General features: G+C 42.4%; 1 protein-coding gene across 2 annotated transcripts; it reads left to right on the forward strand.

Annotated features, from left to right (window-relative positions):
- Positions 1-1179: 1179 nt before the first annotated feature.
- LOC112292389 (putative E3 ubiquitin ligase SUD1) lies at positions 1180-8255 on the forward strand. Of its 2 annotated transcripts, none has more exons than XM_024540813.3 (10): positions 1180-1903; positions 2476-3222; positions 3404-4171; positions 4566-4777; positions 4977-5348; positions 5737-5894; positions 6130-6293; positions 6542-6688; positions 6933-7347; positions 7618-8255. In XM_024540813.3, exons 1-10 carry the CDS (start codon positions 1574-1576, stop codon positions 7851-7853), a joined length of 3549 nt encoding a protein of 1182 aa, XP_024396581.1. In that variant the 5' UTR covers positions 1180-1573; the 3' UTR covers positions 7854-8255. The 2 variants fall into 2 exon arrangements, with proteins under 2 accessions (XP_024396581.1, XP_024396582.1); XM_024540814.3 differs by having other exon boundaries at positions 6948-7347.
- The last annotated feature ends 12348 nt before the right edge of the window (positions 8256-20603 follow it).

Genomic DNA, 20603 nt, shown 5'->3' on the forward strand with positions numbered 1-20603 from the left:
TTATTGATTATTACATATTATGAAATGACTATTTGTCTTTTTTAAGGATAAAAATAGCCTACATGCTTTGATTTTTAAGTCATAACTTGAGAACAAACATCAAAACAATCTAGATTGTAACTTGTTTCTCTCATATTTGAGAACATGCACATATGCTAAGCAACCAAAAACTTATAAGTAATCTACTTTGGATTTTATTCCAATATAGACCTCTTTAGAGAATAACCTGCAATTTTTACTAGTTGGCTATGTATTGTGTAAGTTGATGGGTTAACAATTCCACTCCATAAGTATGCTTGAGCACTACATGCTACTAACATGCTGCGTAGTGTTCTATACAACCTCTCTGGTATTCTATTGTGATCGAGAGTAAGCGCATGGATCTTATAGTACACAATGCCATTGTCTGTTAGAACTCTTGTGAGGTGTACTCACCTCGTTGGTCACACTTAAAGGTTCTTAAATTTATGATCCGAAAATGCTTTGAATAATACACTTCTCTTTCCTCTAACAGAGTGTGTCTGTCCACAAGCAAAACGTACATTGGAGTGCCCTACATTTGTGAAGAGGAGGGTCAAACAATTTGATTGCCTCCTCATCCTCCTCGTTGATGTCGGTGTTATCGATCGGTAGCGCCGCGAGACGAAGGAAGGAAGCGGTGAGAGCGGGATTCCAGCAGCAGCAGGGGACTCCAGCACCAACAAAGTCCCCTGGTCCACGAATGCAGGCTGGCCTTGGGAAGGGGGGGCAGTGCAAGTTGCGGTGTGAAAGCGCGAAACCGTTCGATTTGTGGGAAGCACTGACTGGATGGCACAGGGACGCCACGTGGACCAGGCCAGTCCCAAGGCAGGAAGCCCCTCCCTCCCAATTCCCGATCCGTGCCGTCGAACGATATTCGAGCGCGAGAGACAGACGGACGAACGAACGAGCGAGGGAGCGAGATGGATAGATATCTGAGGGAAGAGCGGCGGGACCACAGACAGATGCCGTCATCGAGATGGTCAGTCATATGTGGGATCTGCGGGCCACAGGGGAGAGGAACTTCTGCGAAGAAGGCTGGGCCTCCTTCTGTCCCTCCCTCCCTCGCCCTCCTTCCTGGTCCTTCGTTCCTTCCTGTGTTGCTGTTGTTGATTAGGCACGCAGAATGCATTCGGACAACAGAGCTTTCTCATCTCTCAGACGACGCTGCACCCCCACCCCCCGCATCTACTAACAACCTCTTCCTGACCTAGCTCAGATCGAAGTCTTCGCCACTCTGCGTTTGGCCATTCAATTCGCGCTCCCGCTGCGCTCAAATTGGGGCAGCTGATGTTTGGGCCCGTTTTGGTGCGGGTTGTCGCGGTTTAGGGCTCGGGCGCGTTCGGGAGCTCGGCGTGACGAGGGGAGGAGGTGGTGCCATGCGGTTTTCGGAGGTGGCCTCGAGGCGGGCGTGTGGCGGTGTGGTTGGGATGGTGCGAGTGAGGAGGACGTGAGCGGTGCGTGGGCCGAGATGCGTGGGCGGAGCGACGCGTGGTTTGGTTGAGTGAGGGGCCGCGGAGGCGATCGTCAGGCTTGGATTGTGGTTGCAGCGGTTATGGAGGAGATTGGTGCGGTTGAGCCTCCGCGTACGGATGCGCGAGGTTTAGCGGAGGAGAGGGAGAGGGAGAGGGAGGGGGAGCGTGAGGGGAGTGAGAGCGAGAGGGGCAGGGGCGTAGGTGTCAGAGAAGAAGCTGATAATCGGAGCCACGGGCAACTGCCGGACGGGGACCCTGACGACGAAGAGGACGTGTGTCGAATCTGTAGGACGCCCGGGGACGAGGAGTCGTCTCTGTACCATCCGTGTGCCTGTAGTGGCAGTATCAAATATGTGCACCAGGAATGTCTTCTGCAGTGGCTCAACCACAGTAATGCGCGGCAGTGCGAGGTACGGCTTGGATTTTGGCAGATTTGGTGGCCATGGAGGAAGCCCTTTGTAAGGGCATGCTTAGGGTTCTCCGCGGGGTGTTGTAGACTGGCAGATCGGATCACTGGTTCCGTGATGACTCTGGAAAGATTAGGTCTGATTAGGTTCGATGTCGAGGGTCCGGTTTCGGGACTGCAGCACATCGGATTCTCCGTTGTTGCCTAACGCGCAATTCGCAAGGGCGATCTGTGGCTGTGGTTGTTCCGGTTCTTGGCCGAGGATCCGAAACCCGGCAGATTGACGTTGCGTCGGTGACTGGTTGAGGAATGAGACTGGAATTTGAAATGCATTTTGCGGCAGCTGAAAGTGGACTGGAGTCGTGCGACTTCTCACATTCTGACCTAAAGCGTGCCTCAGATTGTGTGTTGTCGTTTTTTGGTTCCCGGGAGTGATGGTCATCTTACGTTCAGTGCGTGGACATGGGCTTGGTGGGACGAGTTGTGCTAAAACAATTAGGTTTGACGAGCTGGTAGTTGCGTGGTTGTGACGATGGTGAGGCGAGGAAATGACGATGTGTTGGGTTGGCGATGCAGGTTTGCAAGCATATGTTTGCATTTTCGCCCGTGTATGCACCTGACGCACCTGCGAGGCTGCCCGTGCGGGAGCTGTTCCTGGGCATGACAGTGAAGGCTCTGAAGGGGGCACGGTTCTTTATTCGCCTGCTGTTTGTAGTCTGCGTGTGGCTTCTGCTGATCCCGTTTGTAACTCTTTGGATTTGGAGGTTTACGTTCGTGAGGAGTTTGGTGGAAGCGAAGCGACTGTTTTTCAGCCGGTGGACTTTTAGTCTGCTACTCACAGACTGCTTGCACGGGTTCCTACTGTCGGCTGGAATCGTGTTTATCTTCCTGGGCGTGACGTCATTGAGGGAATATTTTCGGCACCTGCGAGAAATAGCTGGAGGGCAGGATGGCGACAGGGAGGATGAAGCAGTGGACAGGGGCTTGGGAGGCCGAGCTGGCAGGCGCCTGGGCCAGGTGGTTGCCGGAGTGAGAGGTTTTGGAGGTGACGGGGGTCAGGCAATCGGAGGCCCGCATGGCAATCACGAGATGGTCGTTGTGCCTGCGCCTGCTCAGGGTCTCGCAGCTGGAGCCGGTCAGTTGCTGCGGCGGAACGCCGAGAACGTGGCTCTTCGGCTGGAGATGCAAGCTGCACGGCTGGAGGCACATGTGGAACAGATGTTTGATGCTGTCGAGGATGCGGATGGTGCCGAGGACGTGCCGTTCGACGAGCTCGTGGGAATGCAAGGTCCCGTTTTTCACTTACTGGAGAACGCGGTTACAGTAAGTTCCAGCGATCGTGTCGCAGTCGAATGCATGGCAATTTATAGAGGCAATGTGGCACCTGCGGTCGTTAAGATTGTACGGCGATTAAATGGGCAAGAGATGCGGATTTTGCGGGGTGATGTTTGTGGTTGTTCAGAGTTCTAACCAGCAGTGCGTGGACGTGGTGTTGTGTTCGCAGGTGCTGCTGAGCAATGCAATTTTTCTGGGAATAGTTGCTCTGATACCATTCACTCTTGGTCGGATCATTATTTCTGTTTTCTGGAAGATACTGGTAGCTACGGGAAGTGCCAGAACCATGACACGTTGGTCAGAGATATCCATGGGCGTGTTCGGTGTGAATGGCAGCTCCGCTGCCCGGGGTCTGGACATCAGTTCTGCTGCTCTGTTGGTGGGGGAAGAGAGAGAGAACAACGGTAGCTTTTTCAAGTTACTTGCCGAGCATAGTATCTCAAGCGAGAGCGCAGCTTCGGTTGCGATACCCGTGAATGCGGTGAAAGAAGCTGTGGTTCAGGTGTCGGCGTTCAGGTTTTCAGATGCGACAACAGTGGCTGTTGGCTACGCGGCAATATTTTCAGCTGTAGTGTTCTACCTGGGACTCATCGTCCTGATAAGATATAGTCGAGGGGAACCTATGACTGTTGGAAGAATCCGCGGGGTTGCTTCTATGGCGGAGGCTGCGCCGTCAGTAGCGCGGCAAGTGATAGCCGGGGTGAGCTACATGGCTACAGGGGTGAAGGTGGCGTTCCTGCTGTTCATCGAGCTTGGAGTATTTCCACTGCTGTGTGGATGGTGGTTGGATGTATGTACTTTAGGCATCCGTGACGTTACATTGACGCAGGCTGTATCATTTCTCTCGTCCTCCCCTTCGATGAGCTCTTTTCTGCATTGGCTGGTGGGGATCGTGTACATGTTGCAGATCAGCATATTCGTGAGTCTGTTGCGAGAGGTACCAGACGTTTTTCTTGGTCATTTGAAGTTTTCAAGGGTTTCAAGAATAAGTAGTTTTAACTCTAGGAAATCCTCTTCGTGTACTTGGTCAAGTATGATCCAGGGTCGTTGTTAGTCGTGCCGCTAGGATAGGTGCTGGTGTTTGCGCGTGACGGAGTGTTGTTCCCTCAATATTTCTTGCTTCGTTTGTTGTCATCCCAGTTGTTTTCTCATCTTCTTGGCTTTGCTTGTGAAAACTATTGTGAGTGGTTGCTGTGTTCGACTGATCGTCTGTTCTTGATTGGCACTTTTTTGTACAAGAAGGAACAATGGGTGTGGGTCCGAACAAGGGAGGTGCGTGTGGTGTTAGTCACGTGCGTTTATTGATCCATTGGGATTGTGTTGCGTTCCAGGTGTTGAAACCAGGGGTTTTGTATTTCCTGCGGGATCCGGCGGATCCAAACTACAACCCATTCCGGGATCTGATCGATGATCCCTTGCACAAGCATGCACGCCGTGTGCTTCTTTCTGTGGTGGTGTACGGCAGCCTGATTGTGATGCTGGTGTTTTTGCCAGTCAGACTGGCGATTTCGATTGCCCCTCGTATGTTTCCACTAGACATAAGGTGAGGGCACAGGCTCGAGGAAGTAGTTAACGGGAAGAGGTTGTGCTGGGACTATGTTTAGCTGCCCTTGATGTGTTCGAGTGATGTTCATTGGGTAGCAAGTTGAGTGGATCCCACGGTTGAGTGGGGGTTTCTTAGCTTACTGGTCTCGTGAGTTGCAACATGCGCTGAGGGGAACGGGTTGTTGTGTTTCTTGCAGGGTATCCGATCCGTTCACGGAGATCCCAGCAGACATGTTGCTATTTCATATTTGTATACCATTCGCTGTGGAGCACTTCAGACCGCGTGCAACCATCAAGAGCGTCTTGTTCCATTGGTTCTCGACTGTCGGGTGGGCTTTGGGTCTGTCGGAGTTTCTACTCCCTGGAGCCGAGGAGGCAAATGGAGTTGGTGGCAATAATGAGGAAGAGAGGGGGGTTGGAGGACAAGAGAGAGGCGACAACTTTGATGGTAATCACCCAAGAGGTGAACACGGTGATGGTGCAGGAAATCGTCACCAGATTGGTACAGCGTCTGGTATGGATGCGGAGGACGAGGCTTCCGACAACGAGGGCGAACATGACACGGATGAGTAAGTGGACTTCCGCACGTGTGTGTGATGTGCCGGTGGCGCTACCTAGGATGGAGTAGCGCTTACGATAGGTTCTTGCATATGGATGGTGAGGCGACGTGCTTGCCGTTGTGCTGGAAGGATTGGATCTATGCTAGGAGTACACTTTGGCTTTCAGGTGACCTTTGAACGGTCTGTGCCCGAAGTGTGTGTTTCGTATCCGACTCACGTGGGTTATATGCACCAGCCGGGTCGCAACTGGGTGGTGTTGGGAAGCCATGCACCTGGGCAGGCTTGGGGTGGGGTACCACATTCGAGGAGCGATTTGCTAGTAGCGTGCTTTCTTGTTGTGTGGAAGCGAGTTTGGTTGATTTCACCCCACTGACCATTGCGCTGTATTGATCATCAGGTACCGATTTGCATCGCGAATGGTGCTTCTTTTACTAGGGGCATGGTTAACTCTTCTAGCATTCAATTCGGCCATGGTGCTGCTTCCCATTTCCATTGGGCGAATCATAATCACTTCGTTCTCTCGTCTTCCTATTACGCGTGGTGCTAAATGCAACGGTGAGAAGGGCGCCTGGGCTGCACCAGAGTTTGATTTGTGCAGTCAATCGTAGTACGTGCTAGTTCGGTGTGGTCTATTCGGTGATAATCTAGAGTGGTTGTGTGATGGATGTAGAGATGTGTGCATGTGCTCATGGTAGGAATGGTCGAATCGTTGTTTCGTCCTGGGGGTATTTTGTGTTGGTTGGTGAAACTGGGGTTTTGCGTTTTCACACGGATGTTTGTTTTGTTACAGACTTGTACGCATTCAATATTGGGTGTTACGTGCTTTGGGCCACCGCTGCAGCAATACAGTATGTGGTGGATTACCTGCGGACCCACGACATTCGGGTGTTTTTGCGACAGGTTGTGAAGTGGTCATCCATCGTGGCCAAAAGCTTTGTGCTTCTCTCCCTCTGGGTAGGCGCAGTATCCTCGCCTTGTCTTAAACCTTGATCGTTGGGTTGTAAAGATTGACAGATTGTGCAGATCGAGCAGCCGAAAGCATGGAGTGGTCGTTAGACTTGCTTCGTGTGTTTTGAGGGGATTGCTTCTACCTGGCGTATCCAATTAGAAGACAATTCTGGGTTTTGGAAAGATGTACGAGTCGCTTAGATGGGCTCGTGGTGGGCACATGAGCAATACTGAGTGGATGTTGTGGGTTGCAGGTTGTGGTAATTCCCGTGCTTATTGGGCTTCTCTTCGAGCTGCTGGTTGTGGTTCCCTTGCGAGTGCCTATTGATGAGAGCCCAGTGTTTCTCCTGTACCAAGACTGGGCGTTGGGATTGGTGTTTCTGAAGATCTGGACAAGGCTGGTGAGTGGGTTTTTGTGTGGAGGAGTTGGTTGTTAGTTGCAAGGATTAGTGCTGGCGCATGGTCAAGCTGGTGGCACGCTTGTTTGGGTTGATGTTTTAATCTAGTGATCGTTTTGTTGTCTTGTTTCTGGTGTGTGGATAGCTTGGACATCCCTGGCAGAGTGATTGGGATTTCCTTGTCGTAGTGTGGTGTATGTGAAACGTGGGGTGTTTGAACATGTAAGGCCTGCTGTTCATTTAACAGGTGACGTTTGGACAGATCGTGCCCCTGGTGGATGACAGCTGGCGAGTGAAGTTCGAGCAAGTTCGGACCGATGGGTTTTCCCATTTAAGAGGTTGGTGGGTGTTCACAGCAATCGTGGGCCCGGTTCTTATCCAGCTGTTGACAGCTCTGTGCGTGCCGTATGTGTTTGGGCGGGGAGTGTTCCCTCTGTTCGGGTGTTCAATGAAGGTGAATTCGGCAGTGTATCGCTATGCTTGGTTGGGTTGCCTATTGTTGGGAATCGTCTGGTACGGTGGACAGCGACTGCATCGATGGGTATTGGATCTTCACGATGCCATCCGCGACGATCGCTACCTTGTGGGACGGCGACTGCACAATTACGGGGAGCAGAAGAAAGCTGCAGCTGATCCGGAGTTATTGAGACTGGCGTCGTCAGGTAGGACATGTGTTAAAGGCTGATGCGTTTGTGTTGATGGATCTATGTCGCGAGAGTGGGAGCAATGCGGCCGTTTTTTTTTTACTTTTTATTCCGTAGATTGTTGGCAAATGATGGGAGGAATGAGAGAATGCGGATCAGGTTACAGTAACAGGTTCTATTGCGGAGATCGGTTTCCAGTTTTGGGTCCATCTTAAGGGTACTGCGAACAGCTGATCTGCGGTGGGTATTTGCACGAGGCGACAACGCTAACGACTTGTGATGTGGCAGGGTTGGCAGAAGCTGAAGACGCTGCAGTCGTGCAAGCAGGTGAAGCAGCGTCACAGGCAGGGGAGCGGGAAGGCAGTGGGGAGGAATTGGAAGCAGCAGCTGGCTGCGCGGGCGGGATTGCGAGCGATTCAGACAGGATGATGGACCCTGCAGTGATGGGGGCTCACAGGATGGAGGCGAGCGCGAGCACACTAAAATTCCGGGGTGCTGTCAGCCATGAAAGCACCAGGAGCTAAGACATTACTCAGTCTTGCATTGTGGTGGACGAACCACATAATGCGGACTTCGAGTTGCACTTATGTATAAATGTAGGTAGGCACGCAGGTTTGTTGAGCAATGTACGTGCCTGTGTGTGGCTGCGTATTTCGTCGGTCGGACGATGGGCCTGTTGCGATGCAGCGGATCACCTGGACCGATTGCTACAACTGACCAAGTCTCGCCACGGTCTGCATTGCGCGCGCTGTGGCGTGGTGGTAGAACTTTTCATGACATGGAGATTTCGTATAGAGAGGGAGGTGACATGGAACGTTTGTAGGTAGAGTAGCTCCTGTTAAATTCAACCCCATTTTTTTGTACCATCACTGTGGACAGTTTCTCACGAGTAAGCCTTGTGGTATAAAGATGTCTATATTTCATGACGAGGTTGTAGGCTCTTGTGGTTTGCCCAATTTGGAATTTGTAGTACAGTTGGTCTGGTGATTTGCGGTTCATGCGTGAAGCGGTGTTTCAGCTCGCAGCGAGGGGAAGTTTACTGTAGGTGTTGCTGCAAACATGGCATGCTAGCTGTTAGACGTTGACTCGTGTGTTTTCCGCGATATTAGTTACCGATACGCAAGCGCTCCTGAACGTCCCCAAAGATTGGGGTTGTGTCCAAGATCGACGGGAATGTTACGAATACAAAGTTATACCAATTAATGCTTCACGAAAGATTTTTTTTTTCGGAGGTATGACGTCTGAATGACCAGTTGGTGCCCACGCATCTACTATCCTTGGAAGATCATGTGCTGGTTAAGTTATGAATCTACAAATTTTGAAACTTTCTGGAAACAATTTTCAAACCTATGGTTTGATTACTCTCTACATTGTAGATACTCTGTCCATTGAAAATCTTGATGTTGTCGGGGCTATGTTCAACCAAAATATGCCTAGCTCAATTTTCCCTTGTGAAACAACCTAGTTCCCAAACATTGGTTTACACTAGGCGGTTGGAGTGAGCTAAACTAACCCCACAGGAGCCCCACATTAGAACGTTTTTTAGGTAATATGTTCTAATTAGTTGTTTTTGTATTTTATAATCCAACTAAATTTCCATTCGAAAATTATTCTATTGGATTCAATCAATTAAAAATTGATTTAGTGTAGCTCATCAGGCATTTAGAAGATTCCTAGCTCATCAAGCAGGGAAGTAGATAGTAAAAAAACAATTGTTGTTGTGTTGTAACATGGCTATTGGATGAAAGAAAGAGGAAAGTATTACATTATAAAAGAATTTATTTTAAAAAATAATAGAAAATTAAAATAAAAACATAGATAAAAGATAAGAAGGCAGTAAAATAATTTAGTTGCGTTTTTGTAAAAATAGCTTTTATATACTTTGTAGGGCCAAAAACAAGGCAATCTAAGCTAGGTTAGCAAAAATAGTATTAAACTCACTTTAAACAAATGCTTTTGTTTTATACCTTTGCATCCTCTAATATTGCATTAAAGGTTGCTTGTACTTAACTAGTTTCAACCCTAGAAGAAATCCAACGACTTAATTCTATAGGATCATTCATTCAGTAGAAAGTTCTTGGCTTCATCGAAAGTCCTGAAACACCTAAACTGAGTCCCCTTGAAACCATTGTCGGACAATCTACACATCTCCCAACTAGTGTTAACTAGTGTTGATCGTCTTTCAATCTCTAGTTCAAATGATCGTCTTTCTCTGGATGTGGCCGGGCCTTCTTCTGGTTTTCAAGAAGTTTCGGTGAAGCCGTTCTACTCTGCTCGAAGATCTTTGCTAGTACGCTCTGTTGCAAATGCATATACTAGACGAACAAGTTAAGCAAAAGGCGTTAATGTAGTGATTAGTGATGATGAAAAGTATTCTTGTATCTCTTTGTATTACCAAACTTGATATGTCATATTTGTTATGACCACTTACTTTTTGTTACTCTTCGACGTAGTCCTACAACAATGGCTGGTACAGGCCACTCTCAGGCCCGATCTGTCTTCAAGCAAGTTAAAGATGCCAGAGACACTGCTAAGCACGTTGTAGTCGTCATTGGACACGGCGACTACAGATCTACTATTGCCAGTCTTATGACGAGTACTCCTGTTTTGACAGACATGTACTCCATCGTGGATGCGGGACCCTTTTCTGTTTCAGGAAAGAATATAGAAGGAGGTTTATCAGGTGCAAGAAAGTGGATATCATCGAGGCATTTAAGTAGGCTTTACGGACGTGAGATAAAGATCATTTGGGCATCGGACTCTGACACCATAAAAAATAAATCGTCCTCTACTTTCAGCAACCAGCTGGATATAATGTGGGCTATGTTTGGGACGAAAAGGTACAAACTTGTTGTTGTCTTAGAGGGGAATGAAATTCCGAAGCAAATAGAACGGGAGGACTACAACAAGAAACAAGACTACCACAACATAGTTGTGGGATGCACTCAGATAGAGCAAGTACAACTCGTACTTACTGCTCTTGACAAGACTGGTGCATTTACAATGTCTATGGACATAGACCTGGCAGGTACAGGTATGATCACAGCTTGGTCTAATGAAAAGATAATCCTTTTTGGAAGAACAGGCTCTGGAAAATCAACTGTTGCGCGTATGTTAACTCAGGGTAGTCTTGATAGTTGTTCCAATTTTATATCAGGATCTAGTGCAAAAGGTGTGACTAAGGACGTTACGAGCGAGCAGGGTAGAGGTTGGTTCGTTACTGATACTCCTGGGTTTGGAGAGACAAAGACAGAAGGGACAGTGCCCACTGAAGCTGCAATACAGAAGCTAAAGACTTTCATGTCAAAGGTAGGTGGGACACATGCCCACTTCATCTGTGTAATTAGACACGGTCGAATTGACTATTACGACGAGATGCTATGGAAATTCTTTGTTAAGCTTCTTCCCAATGCAGAGGAAAACCTCAGCATAGTTGTTACTTGCTGCGAAACCGGTCTTTCAGAATCTGAAAAGGATGACCTGCGTAGGCGATTCAATGAGTGCAAAAGATTTACATGGGTGAACTTCAAGACGCTTTCAGATGAGTACAAAAAGTAGAGACTAATCGCAAAGGCTAAGAAGAACGCAGAAGAGTCACTAGAAAGACTAGAAGAAGTACTCGCAGATGCGGGACTATCAGAGACACAATTTCACAGAAGTAACTTATCACAGGAGACTCTTCGTTACCTACAGAGCCGAAGCGCTGCAAAGGCTGGTGTCTTTGGCAAGACAGAGCTTGCAGAAATGATTGGCGAGATTGCCCACATTCTTATGAAACGACCTATAGTGCACTTAAAGGCAATGATAAATGGAGGAGACAAAATAGATGAAAGTTTCATGTTGCTTCCTCAGTAGACATATAGAAATACAAAAAAAATAACATGCGATACTATTAGTTAGCAGTATTACATGTTATTTTTTTTTATACCTTTGTGTGAGCTTCAAATACTGCTTTACTTAAAGATAGACAAGATTACCTGCATTATCTTTCTGTAATCGCGAATCCCAAGAGCATCACTGAAAGCATTTACAGCCGCCCTTGACATCTCCGTTATAAAATCAAGTATCGACCTAGCAGTCTCCATAAGGCTTGACTCGCTCATACTAGCAATATGAGGAGTAAAGTACAGACTTCCTCTGTCTATGAACAGTCTCGTAAGATTTTCTTCCAGCCTCTTTATAGCATCTTGTCTGATAGGCCTGATGTCCTCTTCTGCTTCGCTATCTTGATCTATTGGTGGAATATCTGTAACCAAGATTCTGTCTCTACCCAAAAGTCTCACCCACTGTGGATAACGCATCAAATTTGGAGTCTAACCACGCTCTGTTTTGATGTGTGATAAGCACGATAAACGAGTCTTCTGCTCCTGCAATTACATATTTAAATGTTTGCCATATCTTTTCATCAACAATATCAAATCTTTCTACTCCGGACTTAACATATATGATATGAGAGTACGAACTTTTTACTTTCTTGAGAAAGTCAAGGACTAAACTTTCTGCATTTTCAGAATTAACCTTGCCAGCTGATGATTCTCCTAAGCCGACAGTATCGATAACTTCCCATCCCTTTCCGGCACCTGTTTGTATTGCCCATGTGCATCCACTAAAGCCTGCACTGGATTGAAACACCACCTGCTCTAAACCATTTGTTACGAGAGCATTGGAAACAGTGGATTTTCCACTGCCAGTCTTTCCGAATAGGATGACCTTCTTGTTGGACGCCATTGACACCAAATGGGTAGCTTCGAAGTATGATAATACTAATTATATACACTTGACAAACTTGTGTTAACGTCTTCGGGCTATAAGTATACTGTTATAAAAAATAAAAAAAAAAAAAAAAAAAAGAGTATATATTCTCCTTTTTTATTGTGTAGCTATTGTACACTTTGTGCGCTGTAAGAGGCGATATGCGCTTGATCTATGACTAGCACTACAGTTGCTCGTTGTAAGAACTCATGCCTATAGTAATGTTCTAAATTTTTTTTTATATATTATCTTTCTCATCCTTTGTCTTCAACAAACTCATATCCAGTGATGGAGTAGCTCTATCTACTAACTCCACTACAGCTTCTGAAAGCTTACACTGTAGAGAAGCTCTACTACCAGACCAGAAGTATAAAGAGTCAAAGAGTAAAGCAGGATACATTCGACAATGGATTCCTTCTAGAGACTTAGGATCCACCTTGTTCTGTTTTGTGTCATAGAAGGTAATCCATACCTTTGAATCTTTGTTACTTACGATAAGCTTTGCATACATCCGCATTGTTGTGATACCATCCTTTGTGAATTCCTTTAATGGATGTTTGAACATATCTATTGTATGCTTTGATACTTTGTGAATTCCTTTAATGGATGTTTGAACATATATATTGTATCCTTTGATACTTTGATACCAACTTCCTTGCAGCGATGTATTCCTTACAGCGATCATATATTGCGTGTACATTAGCACGAAACCCATTTTAATTGGTGTCTTTATTGTCTTCTACACTTATGCTAATGCACATACTCTTGCTTCCTTTGTTGCTAGATCCTGAAAAGGAATCATCTTGTATCCCAAAGGAATAGAACATACACCCTTTTGGTGCTAGTATCAAAGGGTACTCTATTCCATTTTCTGCTTTGTATGATATACCAACCCTTTTTTCCAGCAGATGGAATTGCAGACTTTCCTTTCGATCCAAAAGATTGGAATGTGTCTATTACAGGTGTGAACATTATATTCAAAGGGTTCAAATCATATATAACTCTTCTTTTAGAGGCCATGACTGGTTGATGTTGATAACGTATACTATAAGATTATATTATTTATCAGTTGACTATATACATATCATTCTCTATTAAGATCTTGATCATAATATCTGCGAGTTCCTTTTTGGTCCTTGTAATCATCCATCTATATAGCTTCTGCTTTGTATTGTAAAGAAGTAATAGCAGACTATCATACTTCTAATCTGTAAATGCTTTTATAGTATGTGACTTTTTGATACTCATGAGACTCTCTTGATCTGAAAAGTTGTAGAACTTAGGTCCTATGATATCCATAATACTTTCCTGCTTAGTTTTATATGTAAGCAAGTACAATAGTATATCCATCATCATAGATCCACTATGTGAATCTATGCATCTACCTCTGTTAATGCTTCTTAGATCCTTAAGCGACCTTTCTTTATTTTGAGATAAAGAGTTGTGTATTCTAAACCTATTATCTCCATTAGAGAATATAGCATATATCTTGTGCTTTGTTTCCATTATCTCTCTAGAACGCTTTGACTTCGATATTATCTTTTGTATTATGTTAAGCTCATCTTCAGCACTTACTGTTGTCCAGGTACCATCTAACCTCCTCGTTTTCATACATGCTTTAAAGGATTCTGAAGATAAAGAGTACTAGTAATTATCTTTTGCTATTCTATACGACAGTATGTGATAATATTTGTCATTGATACAATCAAAGGAATTCTCAAAGAACAAACTAATGTTCTTATTACTACTTAGTATTGCTGATTCAAGTAGATGTACCTTCTACTACATCCTCATTGATGTTACTACATATATAAGATCTCTCTTATCTTCATATATTACTTTTGTAAAGTAATTAATGCTTACATTAATACGTTGTTTGAAACTTGATAAGTGTGTATCTTTATTGGAAGTAGCAACAGAGTCTAAGTATATCATACCCTTTATCTCTTTAATTCTTGTTCTATTGTCGAGACTAATACCTTTTCTAATTAAAGCCTTCACTACACTTTTCTTGGTGTTTAACAATGCACTTATAGTGCCTATCGAAAGAACATCCATTGATGTAGTGACAATCTCTAGTATAGAAGCTTCTATATCGTTGTAGTACCATAAGAGATATATTGATATATCATCACCAAATCCATTTCTTACTGTTGTAGTATCAACATTTAAATAATAATCAACACAACAACTTCTTATAAAGTTCTCTACATCTTCTATATGCATTGATTTCTCTTCTGAGATTAGATACTTTTATATGTCTATGCTTACAGATGGTACACACTTGTTGCTCTTACCTACAAGAGCCACATGTCTGTAAACATGTATTGACCTTTCTTCGACCTTCAAAAGATCATGTGATTGACTCTTTACTGCTCTTCCAATTGCTTGCACTATCGTCGACTTATTCCAATGAGGAGTAACAATATGCACTTGTCTTACATTAGTTAAGCTTACACTCTCTCCACTAATTCTACTACCAAGTAATATCTTAACATACTCTCCATACTTGTTCTTTGGGGATCTAAACCCATCTAGTCTCTTTTCTGGGTTGGAGCAAGCAACTATATCTCCTATATACAACGTATATCGCAGACCCTTATCGATCTCATCGATGTTTTCACCATCGTATAGTTGGTATCTAAAGAGTTCAAATATAAAACTCATCATAATCAATCCAGTTCCTTTAACTTCCTCACAAAATATAAATGCTAGCATGTCTTTGTTGCTTTCTATTATGTCTAGCATCTTTGAGTACTTACAAGAGTACAAATGTAAATTGTCTCTTCTTAATTTTTGTACGACTTCTTCATTGAGTGTATACTTTATTTTATTATCTTCTTTGATTCTTACAATCTTTGTAAATTCTTGAGCACCATATGTTCCATCCCAAAAGGTCATTAAAAAATAGTATATAGAGTTTCTATATACACTGTCATCGAGATTATTAATATCTATCTTCTTATATGCTTCAAGCTGATATCCATCCATGTAAGATGGAACGACCTTAACTGAACAACCTTCTAGAGTTACTCCTTCTTCTATTACTTTTGCCATGTGTTGGTTACTATTAAGATATGATATTCTACCTATTATGCTCCTTCTAAAGTCATCTTTGGTAAGAAAGAATGATGTATCAAATTGATGATCAACATCAAGTATTAAATTAAGAATAGATAATATCTCTTCAGCTTTGTCTATCATAGGGGTTGCACTTAAAAGAAGTATTTTACAGTTCCTAGCAAGGTGAGATAATCTCCACATTTGACCATACACAGTCTCTGCATCAAGGTCTGACATAGAATGTTTCAAGTTATGAATTTCATCCATTATCATTATCCTATTACTAAAGCTTGATATTACTTGATTGTCACCTAATCTCTTTAGCTTATTTGCAAAAGAGATGTACTTTTTTTATTTCATAATCTTTTACTTCTCTACCTGGCCACTTACGAATGTGATCTTTAAAGTTATCAGCAGATGTCCTACCTCTTACGAGTACGAGTGCTCTTCCTTTACACGATTTATGAGATTCAACAACTGCTATAGATGTAAATGTCTTTCCTGATCCAACATTATGGAACAACAATAAATTATTATATGGTGTTTGAGGAGACATAAATCTTCTTACAAACTCTTGATGAGGATATAGTATTGATTTGTTTGTTTTTCTTGTTTCGTAAAATTCTTTTTTCTTCCATAGGTTGTCAATAAAGTTATTATTTGATACAACAGGATATGATGGAATGAACTCTTCTATGGCGTTGTTATAAATGAATTAGCTAATAGGGATGCTTGTCGGAACGTTCAATTCTACTCTGCAAGGACATACATCATGGATTTCTTGACAGAGTTTATAAAATCCAAGAAGGACTTGATTGCTAAGTCTCTTCAAGGGTACAAATATGAAATAGAGATCAGACTGAAAGATGTGACAGAGAAGGAATTCATAGGACTCCCAAAAATCAATAACATTATCACCACAGAGGAGACACTATATTCAGTAAAAGGTAGTAGTACTGTAATAGTTAGAGAAATAAACTCTGAATTCTTCATCAAAGAAAAAATATCATCGAAGATAGTTCCTAAATTCAATGCAGAGGTTGTGCTATCTCTTGAGTGAAGACATCACAAGGAAGAAGGGATGGCACTAAGAATTAAAAGAAATAAAGAAAGAAGTACAATAAGTTATGATAAGTTCAAGATCCACTCAACAAGAGTTGTGTCTAAGGCACATACTCATTACAAAATCGAACTTAAACTGCTAGATGATGGTTGTGATATTAAACTTTTGGAGCTCGCACTGGAACGTATCAGACCTTCTACAGTCCCACAAATATTCAAACTAATCAACAAGCTTGTACCTAGTCTTGATCTTCAAAGCTACAAGTTCCCAAATCTTGTTGACATAACAGTAAAAGAGCTTGCAAGGAACTACTCATCAGAAGGATCGGTATCTCTAAAGCTTGATGGTACAAGATCATTCCTTGCATGCTACGAGGCAACTGTGTATACTATATCAACGAAAGGAGAAGAGACGATTATTGAATCAGGTATTTGTGATTGTAACTTGCTTACTCTCTTCGATACAGAAGTTGTTGGTGATATATACTATGCATTTGATATTATCATACTAGATGGAGTAGTAGTTGGTAATAAGCCACTAATCGAAAGAGTAAGAATGATACCTCAAGTATGTTTAGCAATCAACAAGGCTACTAAGAAGAGATTGGTAGTTGCAAAGAGGCATTTCATGTTTAAGACATTCTCTGCATTCTCTAGACAGCATCAGATACTAGAAAAGCAAATCCAAGAGAACAAGTATGATGGTCTAATATACACGCACTCTCAATCTTATCTTGATCCCGTTATGAGATGGAAAACTCAAAAGACTGTTGATTTATTATATCAAGAGAAGGCCTTGATGGCATATAATAAGAAGGAAAATATAGACTCAGGGCTCAAGATGTCAGAAGTTAGTACGGAACCAAAAGAAAATGCTATCTCAGAATTTATTATAAACTCCAATGGAACTGTAACACTACTAAGAGAAAGAGAAGACAAGACATATCCGAATTCTGTTGCAATAGTAGAAAGGATCAAAAAGATAACAAGAGAAGAGAAGAATATGTTTAGTATCTTTAAAGGATTAACAGTTTCTATGGTGAGATCCTATCACAACGAAGTTAAAAGAGACCTTCTAAAGAAAGGAGCTGGTCACTTGCTAGATATTGGATCAGGATTTGGAGGAGACATTACAAAGTGGGATCATTATAAAAGCGTTACATGTATGGATCCATCTCATAATAATATCAAGGAGCTTAAGAGAAGGCTTGGTATTAACAAGAAGGTAAGAGTGATACAAACAAGAATAGAACACTTAAGAGGATTTGAAAAGTCCATAACAACACTATCGTGCTTCTTTTGTATTACTCTTATCGACGTTGAAAAGCTTATTAGAATTGCTCAAAGGATATTCTCTGATAAGCATAAATGTGTATTCTTATGCATTGTTATGTCCAAGAAGTACATAATAGAGTTCTTTGAAGCAAGAAAGACAAAAGAATATACATGTGAAGCATATTCTATTAGATTAGAAAGTAACAATAAGATATACATACATATTCCTAATACTATCGTGACAAATCAAACAGAGGATTTAGTAGAAGTAGATAAGCTGATTGAGCGATTTACCAATATAGGATTTAAGTTGGAAACAAGAGATAGACTTGACAGGAACAAGTTCATGTCCTCTAATGAGTACTTATTATCTTGCATGTATGAGTCTCTAGTGATGACAAGAACAAAGTAAACTTAATGTAATAGCAGACTAGTTGTAATATAATAGTTTTTTTTTTTTATTTTTATCTGTTAGTACCACTGATTTTTTTATTATATACTACAAAGAAGCATCATCTGCTTTTGTTATAAACACTCATCAACATGGACACCAGACATAAGACACTAACATTGACACCTATGCTGCTAAGCAGAGCACCCAAGAAGGTATATCCTTCACCTCCGCAGAGGTCTTACAAATATTCTTCACAGAAAATCGAGGAGATGGATACATCAGAGGTATTCACATATACTCCAGAGAAAGTCCTTTCCAAGGAAAAGATCAAGTATGTTGTATCTCGAACAGTTAACAGAAACATGCTTGTGGCGATTGATCTTCTCAAGCAACTAAAGAACACCAACAACATTAGTAATATCAGCAGTGCAGACTTTGATGCTCTGATTACTGAACCTCTTGATAAGTTTCTCGATGGAAGGATAGTTAAAAAGCAACAAGAAAGAGCAAACCCGTTTGATACTCCAAGGGATGTCACAGATTCCTTTATCAAGCTTTTGAACGTACTCAAACGACAAGGTGCGGACGTTACAGCTATTAAGGTCAAAGATAACCAATCATCATTGTCATCTGCATCAAAGTTGCTCAGGATGTACATATCAAATAATCTAGAGAAGAATGGAAGACGAATAGTACTTGACTCTACACTTGAGAATCTCTTTTCAGAAGACCAGATACAAGATTTGTACAATAAAAACAAAGGAGATTTTATAACACAAGGTCAGATACAGAAGCTGGCATCTCTTTTAGTAACAAAAAGTGCATAAAAAAAACTTTTTTTTTATTCTAGATTTAATCTATACTCCCATTCGTTAAGGTCACAAATCTTGATGTCCTTCTTCGATAGAGGTGTCATCTCATCATCATACATGTGTCCAATAGCCATCATCTTCATCTCTGCTGGTAATCTCCTTTGCTGTCTCTTTGCACCAATGACATCACGGAAGCTATTTATTTGTTTCTGCTTAGTGTCATTAAGGAGTCCATCAGCCTTCATCATCATATTCAGGTGCCTTTCACAGAACTGAGTTTATAGTTCTTGGAAGAGAGCATTTCCTACCCTTGTTGGCACCACTCTGAAGTACTTTCTGACACGTTTCTGCATCGTTTCTAGAGGGTTAAGAGCTAGATCCTATTACGATGGAGACATCAGCAGATTGAAAAGTCCTTGATGCTACATCGTTTATAATGTCAGTGTGAGCTTCAAGGTCTGGTATTTGCTCTATCAAGTTTGCAATGAAGTTTTGACATAGAGCCCAACTGAGTTGGACACCAACATCTTCGAGGGCACTCTACAACTTGGTGAAATCGAAGGAAACCATATCCTATTGTTTGTATCTACCTTGAAATTATCTTAAGCATAGATAAACTAGTACAACAATCAGTATGTCTGACTTCGAGAAGAGTAGAACGGCTTCACCGAAACTTCTTGAAAACCAGAAGAAGGCCCGGCCACATCCAGAGAAAGACGATCATTTGAACTAGAGATTGAAAGACGATCAACACTAGTTAACACTAGTTGGGAGATGTGTAGATTGTCCGACAATGGTTTCAAGGGGACTCAGTTTAGGTGTTTCAGGACTTTCGATGAAGCCAAGAACTTTCTACTGAATGAATGATCCTATAGAATTAAGTCGTTGGATTTCTTCTAGGGTTGAAACTAGTTAAGTACAAGCAACCTTTAATGCAATATTAGAGGATGCAAAGGTATAAAACAAAAGCATTTGTTTAAAGTGAGTTTAATACTATTTTTGCTAACCTAGCTTAGATTGCCTTGTTTTTGGCCCTACAAAGTATATAAAAGCTATTTTTACAAAAACGCAACTAAATTATTTTACTGCCTTCTTATCTTTTATCTATGTTTTTATTTTAATTTTCTATTATTTTTTAAAATAAATTCTTTTATAATGTAATACTTTCCTCTTTCTTTCATCCAATAGCCATGTTACAACACAACAACAATTGTTTTTTTACTATCTACTTCCCTGCTTGATGAGCTAGGAATCTTCTAAATGCCTGATGAGCTACACTAAATCAATTTTTAATTGATTGAATCCAATAGAATAATTTTCGAATGGAAATTTAGTTGGATTATAAAATACAAAAACAACTAATTAGAACATATTACCTAAAAAACGTTCTAATGTGGGGCTCCTGTGGGGTTAGTTTAGCTCACTCCAACCGCCTAGTGTAAACCAATGTTTGGGAACTAGGTTGTTTCACAAGGGAAAATTGAGCTAGGCATATTTTGGTTGAACATAGCCCCGACAACATCAAGATTTTCAATGGACAGAGTATCTACAATGTAGAGAGTAATCAAACCATAGGTTTGAAAATTGTTTCCAGAAAGTTTCAAAATTTGTAGATTCATAACTTAACCAGCACATGATCTTCCAAGGATAGTAGATGCGTGGGCACCAACTGGTCATTCAGACGTCATACCTCCGAAAAAAAAAATCTTTCGTGAAGCATTAATTGGTATAACTTTGTATTCGTAACATTCCCGTCGATCTTGGACACAACCCCAATCTTTGGGGACGTTCAGGAGCGCTTGCGTATCGGTAACTAATATCGCGGAAAACACACGAGTCAACGTCTAACAGCTAGCATGCCATGTTTGCAGCAACACCTACAGTAAACTTCCCCTCGCTGCGAGCTGAAACACCGC

Source organism: Physcomitrium patens, chromosome 15 (assembly GCF_059467195.1).
Source record: "Physcomitrium patens ecotype Gransden chromosome 15, ASM5946719v1, whole genome shotgun sequence".
Lineage (NCBI taxonomy): Eukaryota > Viridiplantae > Streptophyta > Bryopsida > Funariales > Funariaceae > Physcomitrium > Physcomitrium patens.